At 52.4% G+C, this 17,095-nt stretch overlaps 1 protein-coding gene across 1 annotated transcript in view; it reads right to left on the reverse strand.

Moving 5' to 3' along the window:
• The window catches only part of LOC120914376 (connector enhancer of kinase suppressor of ras 2-like), a 304,346-nt gene that overhangs the window by 79,374 nt on the left and 207,877 nt on the right, over positions 1 to 17,095 (reverse strand). Inside the window, exons 7-8 of the mRNA XM_040325061.1 lie at positions 11,362 to 11,421; positions 2,175 to 2,243 (exon numbers count right to left, since the gene is read on the reverse strand). Of these exons, the coding sequence (XP_040180995.1) occupies positions 2,175 to 2,243; positions 11,362 to 11,421 (129 nt within the window). The remainder of the gene's footprint in view (positions 1 to 2,174; positions 2,244 to 11,361; positions 11,422 to 17,095) is intronic.

The raw sequence follows: 17,095 nt of genomic DNA on the forward strand, positions 1-17,095 counted from the left end.
CCCACAGCTCTGCCTTTCTCCTTGTACAGGGTGACAAACCTTGCCTCCGCCCCCTCCTGTAGCTTACTGCAGGCAGCATGTGGTGGGTGGAGCCTAGTAGGGCCCTCCCTCAGCTCTCTGTAGACATAGTGATGATGTCACTGCTACTTTTATAAGGTAATATCTGGGATTGCAGAGGAATCCGGAGCACTCAGATCCTTCATGACGATTGAGGAAGAGATTTAATAAGAGTTTTTGGGCTTCGGAGGCGACTTTTATTACATTCGCATAAAAAGTAACAAACTGTTCAAATATTGCGCTCTGTAATTAGCGGCATTCGGAGACGGGCGCAGAGCGCACCGGGGGGGGGAGGGGGGGGGGCCGGTCTCACACTCCGGAGTGTTTAATGAGACAACAGAAGTGCGGCAGACGATCGGCGGCGGTAAAAAAAAAAATGTTTTACTGTTCAATTTGCTAATTGGACTCGCCAGCGAGCGGAATAAAAACACGTCTGCGGGAAATCGAGCGAATTTCCACATTCGAGTCACTCGGGTTTAGACTCGGCGCGATCCTTATTGTGACAACACGACTGCAATTAGAAAAGTTCTTGAAACGTCTCCAAAAAAGCCTTTTTCACAGCCGCGCCGCGGTCCGCGCCTTTACCATCTGTGAGGGGCGAGCGGCCGGGGCGCCACAATCGCACGCCGAGCGTTTACCCAACTGGAGATCATCATCAAATATGGCGTCTGTTTTCACCATCTGACATATACCAGAGCGCTGTACAGAGATCACTGAGCCAGAGGAGCTTACACTCTAATGTCTCCTCCCCCACAGTCACATCATTCTCTGTACAGAGGAGCTTACACTCTAATGTCCCCTCCCCCACACAGTCACACACTATTATTATTATTAAACATTTTTATACTGTAGCTCTGACATACAGTGCATTGAAAAAGTATTCATACCCCTTGAAATCTCCCACATTTATTTGTATCATTTTCCTTCCACTTTGTGTCTCTCACATAAAATCCCAATAAAATATTTTTTTACGTTTTTGGGTGTAACATAAGATGTGGGGAATTTCAAGGGGGTATGAATACTTTTTCCAGGCACTGTGTATAGAGGGGGTATAAATACCTTTTCCAGGCACTGTCTATAGAGGGGTATGAATACTTTTTCCAGGCACTATGTATAGAGGGGGTATAAATACCTTTTCCAGGCACTGTCTATAGAGGGGTATGAATACTTTTTCCTGTCTCTGTCTATAGAGGGGTGTGAATACTTTTTCCAGGCCCTGTCTATAGAGGGGTATGAATACTTTTTCCAGGCTCTGTATATTGAGGGGTATGAATACTTTTTCCTGTCTCTGTCTATAGAGGGGTATGAATACTTTTTCCTGTCTCTGTGTATAGAGGGGTATGAATACTTTTTCCTGCCTCTGTATATAGAGGGGTATGAATACTTTTTCCTGCCTCTGTATATAGAGGGGTATGAATACTTTTTCCTGTCTCTGTATATAGAGGGTGTGAATACTTTTTCCTGCCTCTGTATATAGAGGGGTATGAATACTTTTTCCTGTCTCTGTCTATAGAGGGGTATGAATACTTTTTCCAGGCCCTGTCTATAGAGGGGTATGAATACTTTTTCCAGGCTCTGTATATAGAGGGGTATGAATACTTTTTCCTGTCTCTGTCTATAGAGGGGTATGAATACTTTTTCCTGTCTCTGTGTATAGAGGGGTATGAATACTTTTTCCAGGCCCTGTCTATAGAGGGGTATGAATACTTTTTCCTGTCTCTGTATATAGAGGGGTATGAATACTTTTTCCTGTCTCTGTATATAGAGGGTGTGAATACTTTTTCCTGCCTCTGTATATAGAGGGGTATGAATACTTTTTCCTGTCTCTGTCTATAGAGGGGTATGAATACTTTTTCCAGGCTCTGTGTATAGAGGGGTATGAATACATTTTCCTGTCTCTGTGTATAGAGGGGTATGAATACTTTTTCCTGTCTCTGTGTATAGAGGGGTATGAATACTTTTTCCTGTCTCTGTGTATAGAGGGGTATGAATACTTTTTCCAGGCTCTGTCTATAGAGGGGTATGAATACTTTTTCCAGGCCCTGTATGTGTAGTGTTTGTATCACATCATTGATTGGACGGGATGGATGATGATTGGATGAGGGGGCGGGGCTCACCACGGTCTGATGGTTGACCTGGATGACCTCGTCGCCGGCGTGGATCTTCTTGCATTGGTCGGCAGGTGACTGCGGAGAGATGGGAGGAGAGAAGTCATTGGTTAGCTATGTAGTGGAAATAGTCATTAGCATATTGATGAGGGGGCGGGGCGGGGCAAAATATCAGCAGTGCGCCCCGTTCTGTTTAGTGTGCTATAAAAAGGAATATGGAAGAGGGGGGGGAATATTCTTTGGGGGGGGGGGATATTTGTGATAGTAGGGATGATTGGGGGGTATTTGTGCTCAGATGGGGGATTGGGGAGGGGGAATATTTTCCTTTTTGGGGGTAAAGAGTTTTTAAGCTGGGTGCCTAACTTTTTTTTTTGGGGGGGGGGTATTTTCGCTGACACATAATGCTCATACATCTTGGTGGGGGGGGGGCAATTTGGCATGTTTGCCCCGGGCTCTTAATGACCACTAAACTCAGGATTCAAACTCATGACCTGGGGCACAAGGACACACGACCGGGACGAAACGCGTGGGCGGCCATAGCTTGGTGGGAGGAGCCAAAGAGGAGGTGGTCTTCCACCTATACTACACTTTGGGTTGCCGGGAGGGCGGTCTCTTCGGCATCTTTGCACCACACAGATTAAACGTCAGGTGGGGGGGGGGCGGGCATTTAAAGCTCGCAGGATACTCCCCCTTGCCCCCCCTCCCCATGTTCTGCATCCATATAGCAGAGTTGGGGGGCGGGGTCATTGGGGTATTTCTGCTCTGGCTCTGCGTTTCCCTCGGCCCCCCCCCCCCCAAGTCGCCTGCAGAGATTTCAGGAACGGTCAGAACGCAATATTTACATTTCGGCCAATCGCTGAGTTCAGCAGACGTACCAGCGGCAGCGGCGGATTCGCCCGATAAGCCGCGGGATTATGAAAGACGTTGCTGTCACAGAAGTTGAAGACACGCTAATTAACAAGCTGTGGGGGGGGGATCTGCGTTTTCCGCGTCCCGCAAAGTGCGAAGATTAACAGCGACAAAATAAAATAGGTCAAAAGTATCAGGTGTTCACCCAAAGTGCAAAGACGGAGGACGAACCGCGCCGGGGAGGGGGAGACGGCAGATCCGGGATAAGCACTTACATCACATATACAGGTAACTCTATAGAGGAGATGAACACTGCAGCACAGGATCCTTTTTTATTCTATATATTATCTTATAAATGTTCAGCCAGAATAAGAATGAGGACATCCCAGTGTCCCGGCTCCTCCCCCTTCAGTCTGGCACAGGTGTACGGCTCCTCCCCCTTCAGTCTTGCACAGGTGTACGGCTCCTCCCCCTTCAGTCTTGCACAGGTGTACGGCTCCTCTCCCTTCAGTCTGGCACAGGTGTACGGCTCCTCCCCCTTCAGTCTTGCACAGGTGTACGGCTCCTCCCCCTTCAGTCTTGCACAGGTGTACGGCTCCTCCCCCTTCAGTCTTGCACAGGTGTACGGCTCCCCTCCCTTCAGTCTTGCACAGGTGTACGGCTCCTCCCCCTTCAGTCTGGCACAGGTGTACGGCTCCTCCCCCTTCAGTCTGGCACAGGTGTACGGCTCCTCCCCCTTCAGTCTGGCACAGGTGTACGGCTTCTCCCCCTTCAGTCTGGCACAGGTGTACGGCTCCTCCCCCTTCAGTCTGGCACAGGTGTACGGCTCCTCCCCCTTCAGTCTGGCACAGGTGTACGGCTCCTCCCCCTTCAGTCTGGCACAGGTGTACGGCTCCTCCCCCTTCAGTCTGGCACAGGTGTACGGCTCCTCCCCCTTCAGTCTGGCACAGGTGTACGGCTCCTCCCCTTTCAGTCTGGCACAGGTGTACGGCTCCTCCCCTTTCAGTCTGGCACAGGTGTACGGCTCCTCCCCCTTCAGTCTGGCACATGTGTACAGCTCCTCCCCCTTCAGTCTGGCACAGGTGTACCGGGCTCCTCCTCCTTCAGTCTGGCACAGGTGTACGGCTCCTCCCCCTTCAGTCTTGCACAGGTGTACCGGGCTCCTCCCCCTTCAGTCTTGCACAGGTGTACCGGGCTCCTCCCCCTTCAGTCTGGCACAGGTGTACCGGCTCCTCCCCCTTCAGTCTGGCACAGGTGTACCGGCTCCTCCCCCTTCAGTCTGGCACAGGTGTACCGGCTCCTCCCCCTTCAGTCTGGCACAGGCGTACCGGATCCTCTCCTGGACTGAATTGTTTTCCTTGGATTTCACTGAACACTGTGAGCTTCTCACCATGTGCATTAGAAGCTGCAGCAGGTCAGATCATTTCCTGGCTGGAGGACATCCAGCACCATCAAGCCTTTCTTCCCCAACCTGGCTATCACTGCCCCCCCCCTTTCAGTCAATGCAGGGGCATAACTACAGGGGTAATCATTTCTACCCAGCCCCATGTTCTAGGGGCCGGACACCTGAATAGGGGGCGTGAGCAGCGACCATAGATTTATGCAATGCACGACTCTATCTACAGGGATTAGAGGATTAGAGAGTGACAGGAGAGAGGGGCGGCGCTCCTGCGCCCTTTATGGACGCACCGCCGCAACATGCGTGCAGCACCTGCATGGTCTCAGTTTGTTAGTAGGGGGCAGAAGTTTTGTGAGAGGACGGGGGGCCATGGAGGACAGGGGGGGCCATGGAGGACAGGGGGGCATGGAAAATAGGGGGCCCATGGAGGACAGAGGGGGGAGATGGAGGACAGGGGGGCCCATGCAGAATAGGGAGGCCCATGGCCGACAGGGGGGCCCATAAAGAACAAGGGGGCCCATAAAGAACTAGGGGGCCCATAAAGAACAAGGAGGCCCATAAAGAACAAGGGGGCCCATAAAGAACTAGGGGGCCCATAAAGAACTAGGGGGCCCATAAAGAACAAGGGGGCCCATAAAGAACAAGGGGGCCCATAAAGAACAAGGAGGCCCATAAAGAACAAGGGGGCCCATAAAGAACAAGGGGGCCCATAAAGAACAAGGGGGCCCATAAAGAACAAGGAGGCCCATAAAGAACAAGGGGGCCCATAAAGAACAAGGGGGCCCATAAAGAACAAGGGGGCCCATAAAGAACAAGGGGGCCCATAAAGAACTAGGGGGCCCATAAAGAACTAGGGGGCCCATAAAGAACAAGGAGGCCCATAAAGAACAAGGGGGCCCATAAAGAACAAGGGGGCCCATAAAGAACAAGGGGGCCCATAAAGAACAAGGGGGCCCATAAAGAACAAGGAGGCCCATAAAGAACAAGGGGGCCCATAAAGAACAAGGGGGCCCATAAAGAACAAGGGGGCCCATAAAGAACAAGGGGGCCCATAAAGAACTAGGGGGCCCATAAAGAACTAGGGGGCCCATAAAGAACAAGGAGGCCCATAAAGAACAAGGGGGCCCATAAAGAACAAGGGGGCCCATAAAGAACAAGGGGGCCCATAAAGAACAAGGAGGCCCATAAAGAACAAGGAGGCCCATAAAGAACAAGGAGGCCCATAAAGAACTAGGGGGCCCATAAAGAACAAGGGGGCCCATAAAGAACTAGGGGGCCCATAAAGAACAAGGAGGCCCATAAAGAACAAGGGGGCCCATAAAGAACTAGGGGGCCCATAAAGAACAAGGGGGCCCATAAAGAACAAGGGGGCCCATAAAGAACAAGGGGGGCCCATAAAGAACAAGGAGGCCCATAAAGAACAAGGAGGCCCATAAAGAACAAGGGGGCCCATAAAGAACTAGGGGGCCCATAAAGAACAAGGGGGCCCATAAAGAACAAGGGGGCCCATAAAGAACAAGGGGGCCCATAAAGAACAAGGGGGCCCATAAAGAACAAGGAGGCCCCATAAAGAACAAGGGGGCCCATAAAGAACAAGGGGGCCCATAAAGAACAAGGGGGCCCATAAAGAACAAGGAGGCCCATAAAGAACAAGGGGGGCCCATAAAGAACTAGGGGGCCCATAAAGAACAAGGGGGCCCATAAAGAACAAGGAGGCCCATAAAGAACAAGGGGGCCCATAAAGAACAAGGGGGCCCATAAAGAACAAGGGGGCCCATAAAGAACAAGGGGGCCCATAAAGAACTAGGGGGCCCATAAAGAACAAGGGGGCCCATAAAGAACAAGGGGGCCCATAAAGAACAAGGGGGCCCATAAAGAACTAGGGGGCCCATAAAGAACAAGGGGGCCCATAAAGAACAAGGGGGCCCATAAAGAACAAGGAGGCCCATAAAGAACAAGGGGGCCCATAAAGAACTAGGGGGCCCATAAAGAACAAGGGGGCCCATAAAGAACTAAGGGGCCCATAAAGAACAAGGGGGCCCATAAAGAACTAGGGGGCCCATAAAGAACTAAGGGGCCCATAAAGAACAAGGGGGCCCATAAAGAACTAAGGGGCCCATAAAGAACAAGGGGGCCCATAAAGAACTAGGGGGCCCATAAAGAACAAGGGGGCCCATAAAGAACAAGGGGGCCCATAAAGAACAAGGAGGCCCATAAAGAACAAGGGGGCCCATAAAGAACTAGGGGGCCCATAAAGAACAAGGGGGCCCATAAAGAACTAGGAGGCCCATAAAGAACAAGGGGGCCCATAAAGAACAAGGGGGCCCATAAAGAACTAAGGGGCCCATAAAGAACAAGGGGGCCCATAAAGAACAAGGGGGCCCATAAAGAACAAGGGGGCCCATAAAGAACAAGGGGGCCCATAAAGAACAAGGGGGCCCATAAAGAACAAGGGGGCCCATGAGTGATGGAGAATGGCGGTGACTGGTGCCGATGGAAGCCGCCTAGCGGCAGATGAGGAAGTCACTTCCAATAGTTCGTATCCCGGTTGTAAGCGGCGAGTGAAAAGCTCCGTATTGGTCCCGGGCTTCTACCCTTCTGATAACGGGGCGGAACGCTTTGGGCGATTGCCCGCCATTCGCACTCCTCCACCTCTCCAGCTGGAAACTTGCTCAAAATACTCTATTTTAGGTGAAAGGCGGCCGGGAAATAATAATAATAATAATAATAATAATTCCGGGTGTTTTGTATTTACTACGCCGTCTGCGTTATTATTTTTAAACATAAAAACACGAATATCCGAACGAGATGTCGCGCGGCGGCGTCTGACGCTTTTTTTTTTATTGTAAGGACGCGGTGCGTGTACATTAATCTAATCCACCCGGGGCCGCGTTATAATTGAAACTCATAGAGCGGCAAATTGTAATAACGCTCGGACACGGAATTTTAAGTAACCCTCCGAAAGAACATAATCGGAGGCGCTTTATAAAGTGTCTGAAGTGCAATCTAGGACACACGAGAGGGGGGCGGGGGGGGGGGGAGGGAGGCGCGGCTCGGGGGGGAGGGGAGGCGCGAGGGGGAGGCGCGGCGCGAGGGGGGGGCGCCGACTGGTGAGATTATTGTTCATTTCTAATGATGAGAATTTCACTAGAGAGAATATATACAATGTATACAAGGAGATCTCCCCTATAGAGAAGATATACAATGTATACAAGGAGATCTCCCCTATAGAGAAGATATACAATGTATACAAGGAGATCTCCCCTATAGAGAATATATACAATGTATACAAGGAGATCTCCCCTATAGAGAAGATATACAATGTATACAATGAGATCTCCCCTATAGAGAAGATATACAATGTATACAATGGGATCTCCCCTATAGAGAATATATACAATGTATACAAGGAGATCTCCCCTATAGAGAATATATACAATGTATACAAGGAGATCTCCCCTATAGAGAAGATATACAATGTATACAATGGGATCTCCCCTATAGAGAAGATATACAATGTATACAATGGGATCTCCCCTATAGAGAATATATACAATGTATACAGAGATCTCCCCTATAGAGAATATATACAATGAGATCTCCCCTATAGAGAATATATACAATGTATACAATGATATCTCCCCTATAGAGAATATATACAATGTATACAAGGAGATCTCCCCTATAGAGAAGATATACAATGTATACAAGGAGATCTCCCCTATAGAGAATATAAACAAGGAGATCTCCCCTATAGAGAATATATACAATGATATCTCCCCTATAGAGAATATAAACAATGAGATATCCCCTATAGAGAATATATACAATGTATACAGAGATCTCCCCTATAGAGAATATATACAATGAGATCTCCCCTATAGAGAATATATACAATGTATACAATGATATCTCCCCTATAGAGAATATATACAATGTATACAATGATATCTCCCCTATAGAGAATATATACAATGTATACAATGATATCTCCCCTATAGAGAAGATATACAATGTATACAAGGAGATCTCCCCTATAGAGAAGATATACAATGTATACAAGGAGATCTCCCCTATAGAGAATATATACAATGTATACAAGGAGATCTCCCCTATAGAGAAGATATACAATGTATACAAGGAGATCTCCCCTATAGAGAAGATATACAATGTATACAAGGAGATCTCCCCTATAGAGAATATATACAATGTATACAAGGAGATCTCCCCTATAGAGAATATATACAATGTATACAGGGAGATCTCCCCTATAGAGAATATATACAATGTATACAATGAGATCTCCCCTATAGAGAAGATATACAATGTATACAATGGGATCTCCCCTATAGAGAATATATACAATGTATACAAGGAGATCTCCCCTATAGAGAATATATACAATGTATACAAGGAGATCTCCCCTATAGAGAAGATATACAATGTATACAATGAGATCTCCCCTATAGAGAAGATATACAATGTATACAATGGGATCTCCCCTATAGAGAATATATACAATGTATACAGAGATCTCCCCTATAGAGAATATATACAATGAGATCTCCCCTATAGAGAATATATACAATGTATACAATGATATCTCCCCTATAGAGAATATATACAATGTATACAAGGAGATCTCCCCTATAGAGAAGATATACAATGTATACAATGAGATCTCCCCTATAGAGAAGATATACAATGTATACAAGGAGATCTCCCCTATAGAGAATATAAACAAGGAGATCTCCCCTATAGAGAATATATACAATGATATCTCCCCTATAGAGAATATAAACAATGAGATATCCCCTATAGAGAATATATACAATGTATACAGAGATCTCCCCTATAGAGAATATATACAATGAGATCTCCCCTATAGAGAATATATACAATGTATACAATGATATCTCCCCTATAGAGAATATATACAATGTATACAATGATATCTCCCCTATAGAGAATATATACAATGTATACAGAGATCTCCCCTATAGAGAATGTATACAAGGAGATCTCCCCTATAGAGAATATATACAATGAGATCTCCCCCTATAGAGAATATATACAATGTATACAGAGATCTCCCCTATAGAGAATATATACAATGTATACAGAGATCTCCCCTATAGAGAATATATACAATGAGATCTCCCCTATAGAGAATATATACAATGTATACAATGGGATCTCCCCCATAGAGAATATATACAATGTATACAGAGATCTCCCCTATAGAGAATATATACAATGTATACAAGGAGATCTCCCCTATAGAGAATATATACAATGTATACAGAGATCTCCCCTATAGAGAATGTATACAAGGAGATCTCCCCCTATAGAGAATATATACAATGTATACAGAGATCTCCCCTATAGAGAATATATACAAGGAGATCTCCCCTATAGAGAATATATACAATGAGATCTCCCCCTATAGAGAATATATACAATGTATACAGAGATCTCCCCTATAGAGAATATATACAAGGAGATCTCCCCTATAGAGAATATATACAATGAGATCTCCCCTATAGAGAATATATACAATGTATACAAGGAGATCTCCCCTATAGAGAATATATACAATGTATACAAGGAGATCTCCCCTATAGAGAATGTACATCATGGAGAATAACTCGGATGTATAGAATGCAGGAGGGAAATGTCCTGAGGGTCTCTCACACGTCGGCGGTTCCTCGTATATATTCTGTTTTTGGGTACCTGGTGTCACTAGAGAGCTGCTACCACACCAGGGCTGCCAAGAATGGGGGGGCCATGGAGGACAGGGGGGACTCATGGAGGACAGGGGGGCCCATAGAGGACAGAGGGGGACTCATAGAGGACAGAGGGGGACTCATAGAGGACAGAGGGGGACTCATAGAGGACAGAGGGGGACTCATAGAGGACAGAGGGGGACTCATAGAGGACAGAGGGGGACTCATAGAGGACAGAGGGGGACTCATAGAGGACAGAGGGGGACTCATAGAGGACAGAGGGGGACTCATAGAGGACAGAGGGGGACTCATAGAGGACAGAGGGGGACTCATAGAGGACAGAGGGGGACTCATAGAGGACAGGGGGGGACTCATAGAGGACAGGGGGGACCCATGGAGGACAGGGGGGACCCATAGAGGACAGGGGGGACCCATAGAGAACAGGGGGGACCCATGGAGGACAGGGGGCCACCATGGAGGACATGGGGCCACCATGGAGGACATGGGGCCACCATGGAGGACATGGGGCCACCATGGAGGACAGGGGGGACCCATGGAGGACAGGGGGGACCCATGGAGGACAGGGGGGACCCATGGAGGACAGGGGGGACCCATGGAGGACAGGGGGGACCCATAGAGGACAGGGGGGACCCATAGAGAACAGGGGGGACCCATGGAGGACAGGGGGCCACCATGGAGGAAAGGGGGCCACCATGGAGGACATGGGGCCACCATGGAGGACAGGGGGGACCCATGGAGGACAGGGGGGACCCATGGAGGACAGGGGGGACCCATGGAGGACAGGGGGGACCCATGGAGGACAGGGGGGACCCATGGAGGACAGGGGGGCTTTCATTGGTTGCAGTGGGGTCCGGCACCCTGGGGCAGTCCGGCTCTTCTCATGGTAATATCTGGCTGAGAATGGGAAGTAAATTGGCGCCTGCCCTGCCCCCGTTAGGTAGGTGCCCTGGGTGTCCCCGATGTAGGATTACCCATCCAGGTGTCACCGTGGTCTACACATACAAAGCAAAAATAATGAGAGTTGACCGATTTCCAAAGACGCCCCCCTCAGGCAGCACCGGCTGTTGCGTCCCTTTATTTATTGGCCCCGGAGGAAGGGGGAGGAGGGAGATGATCGGGAGATGATCGGGAGATGATCGGGAGATGATTGGGAGATGATCGGGAGATGATCGGGAATGAAGAAGAGATGATCGGGACTTACGTTCTCCGTGGTTCCGGTGATGACATGGAGGCCGTCATACGTAGACTTGATGTACATTCCCTGGAAGAGAGACAATCGGTCACATTGGACACTACAGACATGATATCGATCAGACTTCATGAAGGGGTCAATGGGGGAGGGGGGAGGGGTAATAAAACTGGAGCACACAGAATCCGGTGCAGCTCTGCATGGCGGCCAATCAGCTTCTAAGTTCAGATTGTCCAATTAAGATTTGACCACAAAACCTGGAAGCTGATTGGTTACCGTGCACCAGATTTTGCACTCTCCAGTTTTAGTGAATCAGCCCCCCAAATGTGCACCCCAAGAGGGGGAGGGAAGGGGGGTTAGCACATCTGTCTATTAGGCTCCAGCCCACTCCTCTATGGCCGACACTGGGTGACGTCTCACTGGGGGTTCCGTATTATCCAACACACATTACACAGTAGGGCCAGATTTAGACCTTGGGGGGCAGGGCACTTCAGGTCCCGGGGAGGGGAAGCCGGGGGCACTTCAGGTCCCGGGGAGGGGAAGCCGGGGGCACTTCAGGTCCCGGGGAGGGGAAGCCGGGGGCACTTCAGGTCCCGGGGAGGGGAAGCCGGGGGCACTTCAGGTCCCGGGGAGGGGAAGGCGGGGGCACTTCAGGTCCCGGGGGAAGGCGGGGGCACTTCAGGTCCCGGGGGGAATCCGGGGGCACTTCAGGTCCCGGGGGGAAGGCGGGGGCACTTCAGGTCCCGGGGGGAAGGCGGGGGCACTTCAGGTCCCGGGGGGAAGGCGGGGGCACTTCAGGTCCCGGGGGGAAGGCGGGGGCACTTCAGGTCCCGGGGGGAAGGCGGGGGCACTTCAGGTCCCGGGGGGGGGGAAGCCGGGGGCACTTCAGGTCCCGGGGGGGGGGGGGGGAAGCCGGGGGCACTTCAAGGTCCCGGGGGGGGGGGGGGGGGAGGCGGGGCACTTCAGGTCCCGGGGGGGGGGGGGGGCGGGGCACTTCAGGTCCCGGGGGGGGGGGAGGCGGGGCACTTCAGGTCCCGGGGGGAAGGCGGGGCACTTCAGGTCCCCGGGGGGAAGGCGGGGCACTTCAGGTCCCCGGGGGGAAGGCGGGGCACTTCAGGTCCCCGGGGGGAAGGCGGGGGCACTTCAGGTCCCCGGGGGGAAGGCGGGGCACTTCAGGTCCCCGGGGGGAAGGCGGGGCACTTCAGGTCCCCGGGGGGAAGGCGGGGCACTTCAGGTCCCCGGGGGGAAGGCGGGGCACTTCAGGTCCCCGGGGGGAAGGCGGGGGCACTTCAGGTCCCGGGGGAATCCGGGGGCACTTCAGGTCCCGGGGGGAATCCGGGGGCACTTCAGGTCCCGGGGGGAAGGCGGGGGGCACTTCAGGTCCCGGGGGGAAGGCGGGGGCACTTCAGGTCCCGGGGGGAAGGCGGGGGCACTTCAGGTCCCGGGGGGAAGGCGGGGGCACTTCAGGTCCCGGGGGGAGGCGGGGGCACTTCAGGTCCCGGGGGGAAGGCGGGGGCACTTCAGGTCCCGGGGGGGGGAAGCCGGGGGCACTTCAGGTCCCGGGGGGGGGGGGGGGAAGCCGGGGGCACTTCAGGTCCCGGGGGGAAGGCGGGGGCACTTCAGGTCCCGGGGGGAAGGCGGGGGCACTTCAGGTCCCGGGGGGAAGGCGGGGGCACTTCAGGTCCCGGGGGGAAGGCGGGGGCACTTCAGGTCCCGGGGGAAGGCGGGGGCACTTCAGGTCCCGGGGGGGAAGGCGGGGGCACTTCAGGTCCCGGGGGGAAGGCGGGGGCACTTCAGGTCCCGGGGGGAAGGCGGGGGCACTTCAGGTCCCGGGGGGAAGGCGGGGGCACTTCAGGTCCCGGGGGGAAGGCAGGGGGCACTTCAGGTCCCGGGGGGAAGGCAGGGGGCACTTCAGGTCCCGGGGGGTCTCACACACAGTTGTTTTACATTCTCAATGACAGTCACACATTTTTATAATACGTTACACTAAAGTCGCGCATGCGCCTTATTCCGTATATTATATTATATAATCAGTCCGGAGAGAAAACTAAAGCAAACATTTCACTGGAATCGCCCCGGGAAGAATGAGGGCGCCATTTTCTCCCGTTTCCCGGATTTCTTACATTTTCCAAAAAAGTTTTTTCTCCTTTTTGTTTTTTTGTTATTTTACCAACTTTTCAGTTTGTTTGGATGGAATAAATACAGAAATACAGAAATCTCTGTGATGAGGAATGTCAGGAGGAGGGGGGAGGGGGAACGCTGCGGGGACAAGCGGAATGAGAATAAAACGCATTATGACGCCTGATTTCCCGCTTCCACCTGAATGTTCCTGGAGATGTCTCCTCTGTAGGAGCGATGCACGCTGGGAAGTGTCTGCTCCATGTCACCACCGTACACTGAGGGCACAGTACAGGGGGGTCAGGAAAGCACAGTACTACAGGGGGGGGGTCAGGAGGGCACAGTACAGGGGGGTCAGGAGGGCACAGTACAGGGGGGGGTCAGGAGGGCACAGTACAGGGGGGGGGGTCAGGAGGGCACAGTACAGGGGGGGGGTCAGGAGGGTACAGTACAGGGGGGGTCAGGAGGGCACAGTACAGGGGGGGGTCAGGAGGGCACAGTACAGGGGGGAGGTCAGGAGGGCACAGTACAGGGGGGAGGTCCGGAGGGCACAGTACAGGGGGGGAGGTCTGGAGGGCACAGTACAGGGGGGGGGCAGGAGGGCACAGTACAGGGGGGAGGTCAGGAGGGCACAGTACAGGGGGGAGGTCAGGAGGGCACAGTACAGGGGGGAGGTCAGGAGGGCACAGTACAGGGGGGGTCAGGAGGGCACTGTACAGGGGTAGTCAGGAGGGCACAGTACAGGGGGGAGGTCAGGAGGGCACAGTACAGGGGGGAGGTCAGGAGGGCACAGTACAGGGGGGGTCAGGAGGGCACAGTACAGGGGGGGGTCAGGAGGGCACTGTACAGGGGTAGTCAGGAGGGCACAGTATAGGGGGGAGGGCACAGTACAGGGGGAGGTCAGGAGGGCACAGTACAGGGGGGGGGGCAGGAGGGCACTGTACAGGGGTAGTCAGGAGGGCACAGTATAGGGGGGAGGGCACAGTACAGGGGGGGTCAGGAGGGCACAGTACAGGGGGGGGGTCAGGAGGGCACAGTACAGGGGGGGGGTCAGGAGGGCACAGTACAGGGGGGGGGGTCAGGAGGGCACAGTACAGGGGGGGGGTCAGGAGGGCACAGTACAGGGGGGTCCGGAGGGCACAGTACAGGGGGGGGTCAGGAGGGCACAGTACAGGGGGGGTCAGGAGGGCACAGTACAGGGGGGGTCAGGAGGGCACAGTACAGGGGGGGTCAGGAGGGCACAGTACAGGGGGGCTCAGGAGGGCACAGTACAGGGGGGGTCAGGAGGGCACAGTACAGGGGGGGGGTCAGGAGGGCACAGTACAGGGGGGGGGTCAGGAGGGCACAGTACAGGGGGGGTCCGGAGGGCACAGTACAGGGGGGGTCAGGAGGGCACAGTACAGGGGGGGGTCAGGAGGGCACAGTACAGGGGGGTCAGGAGGGCACAGTACAGGTTATGGGACGCTTCCCGGGACACGACTATATTGCGACAGTTTAGTAAAAAGCATGACTGTCCCGGCAAATCCGGGACAGTTGGCAAGTATGATCTAATGCATGATTATGGTGGGGGCCCCCCCATGTACCTGGGGCCCCTGGGCACTGCCCCTGCATTAAGATGGCCCTGTACACCGGTAAGTATTCTGTTGGCTGTATTATGGGATTGTTAATGTAAGTCCTTTTATCTCTTCGCCTTTAGAAATCTGATCTCGCCTAATAGCCGCCATGGTCCGCGTGGACGATCGCTTGTGTCCTGAGCGCCGTTATTCGCTTTTATGTTGCTCTGGAGCCCCCCGAGGCGATCGCAATTACATCCAGACGCCGGGCCCCTCCCCTGTGCGCCGCATTCAATAAATAGAACCGATATTTCTGCGTCCCTGCGGATTCAGACATCAACTTTTCATGATAACAGACAACAAGCACTACAACATCAGTAATATCGCCGTCACCCCCCCCCTCCCGGGGGCCACTTTATTTATGATTTATGGCGGGAGAAATCGCACCAGATCCCCCCCCCCCCCCCCCGGGTGCAGAAAGCCCACCAGGAGCAGCAAAGAACGCCGGGAACACAAGAATGAAAAAAAAAGGATGTGTTTTGGGTCATCTGATATTATTATTGTTTTCTATTTTCTGTGTGGATTTAATTTCATTATTGTTATTAATTTATTGTATTTATTTTTTTGCTCAAGAAAGAAAAAAAAAAAAAAAAAAGACAGTAAAAAAAAAAAAAAAAATAAAAAAAAAAAAATATAGGCTATATTGTTGCTTTAAATTATATATTTTTTCTTACTGTTTTTTTTTTTTTTTAAGGGTTGTCTCGGGCAGCTAGGTGCACGCCCATGAGGAGCGCTCTCACTATGCCTGCAGGGGGAATGACAGAAGAAGGGGAATGGAAGCTGGAGGTGGGGAGATAAATGTCTACAGGAAGCGTAGGGGCTTAAAATAGAGATACCCGGAGAGAAGAGGAGGCGGAGAAGAGGATTGGCAGCTGGCTTGGTGAAAAGAACGGGGATGGGGGGGAGAGTGTGATTGGTAGTGGGGAGGAGAGGAAAGGAAAGGGGAGAGGAGGGGAGGGGAGGGGAGAGGAGAGGAGAGGAGAGGGGAGGAGTGTGATTGGCAGTGGGAAGAAGAGGAGAGAAAAGCTGTGGGAGGGCAAGAGAACTGAATACATATGTGGGGGAGAGGAGAGGGGAGAGGAGAGGGGCAGGGAGGGGGAGGAGAGTGTGATTGGTAGTGGGGAGGGGAGAGGAGGGGAGGGGAGCGGAGGAGAGGAGAGTGTGATTGGCAGTGGGAAGCAGAGAACAGAAAGGCTGTGGAAGGCAAGAGAATTGAATACATATGTGGGGGAGAGGGGCGGGGAGGGGAGGAGAGTGTGATTGGCAGTGGGGAGGGGAGGGGAGAGGAGGGAAGGGGAGGGTGATTGGCAGTGGGGAGGGGAGGAGAGTGTGATTGGCAGTGGGAAGGGGAGGAGAGGAGAGTGTGATTGGCAGTGGGGAGGGGAGGAGAGGAGAGTGTAATTGGTAGTGGGGAGGAGAGGAGAGTGTGATTGGTAGTGGGGAGGGGAGGGGAGGAGAGTGTGATTGGAAGTGGGGAGGAGAGGAGAGTGTGCTTGGCAGTGGGGAGGGGAGGAGAGTGTGATTGGTAGTGGGGAGGGGAGGAGAGGAGGGTGTGATTGGCAGTGGAGAGGGGAGGGGAGGAGAGTGTGATTGGCAGTGGGAAGTAGGGGAGAGAAAAGCTGTGGGAGGCAAGAGTACAGAATACAGATGCTGGGGAGAGGAGAGGAAAGCTGTGGGAGGCAAATGGACTAAATACCAATGTTGGAAGGAGGAGAATGAGATTTGGGAAAGGGAGGTTGGGAGACTACAGAAAGCAATGGGAGTAAACACAGATACAGGAGAGGAGAGACGAGGAGGGGGAGAAGATTGACAGTGGGCATCGGTGGAAAGAGAGGCTGGAGGAGAGGAGAGGAGAAGAAGATTGGCAGTGGATGTTGGTGGGAAGAAAGGCTGGAGGAGAGGAGAGAGGAGAGGAGAAGAAGATTGGCAGTGGATGTTGGTGGGAAGAAAGGCTGGAGGAGAGGAGAGAGGAGAGGAGAAGAAGATTGGCAGTGGAAGTTGGTGGGAAGAGAGGC

This window comes from Rana temporaria, chromosome 9, assembly GCF_905171775.1.
Source record: "Rana temporaria chromosome 9, aRanTem1.1, whole genome shotgun sequence".
NCBI lineage: Eukaryota > Metazoa > Chordata > Amphibia > Anura > Ranidae > Rana > Rana temporaria.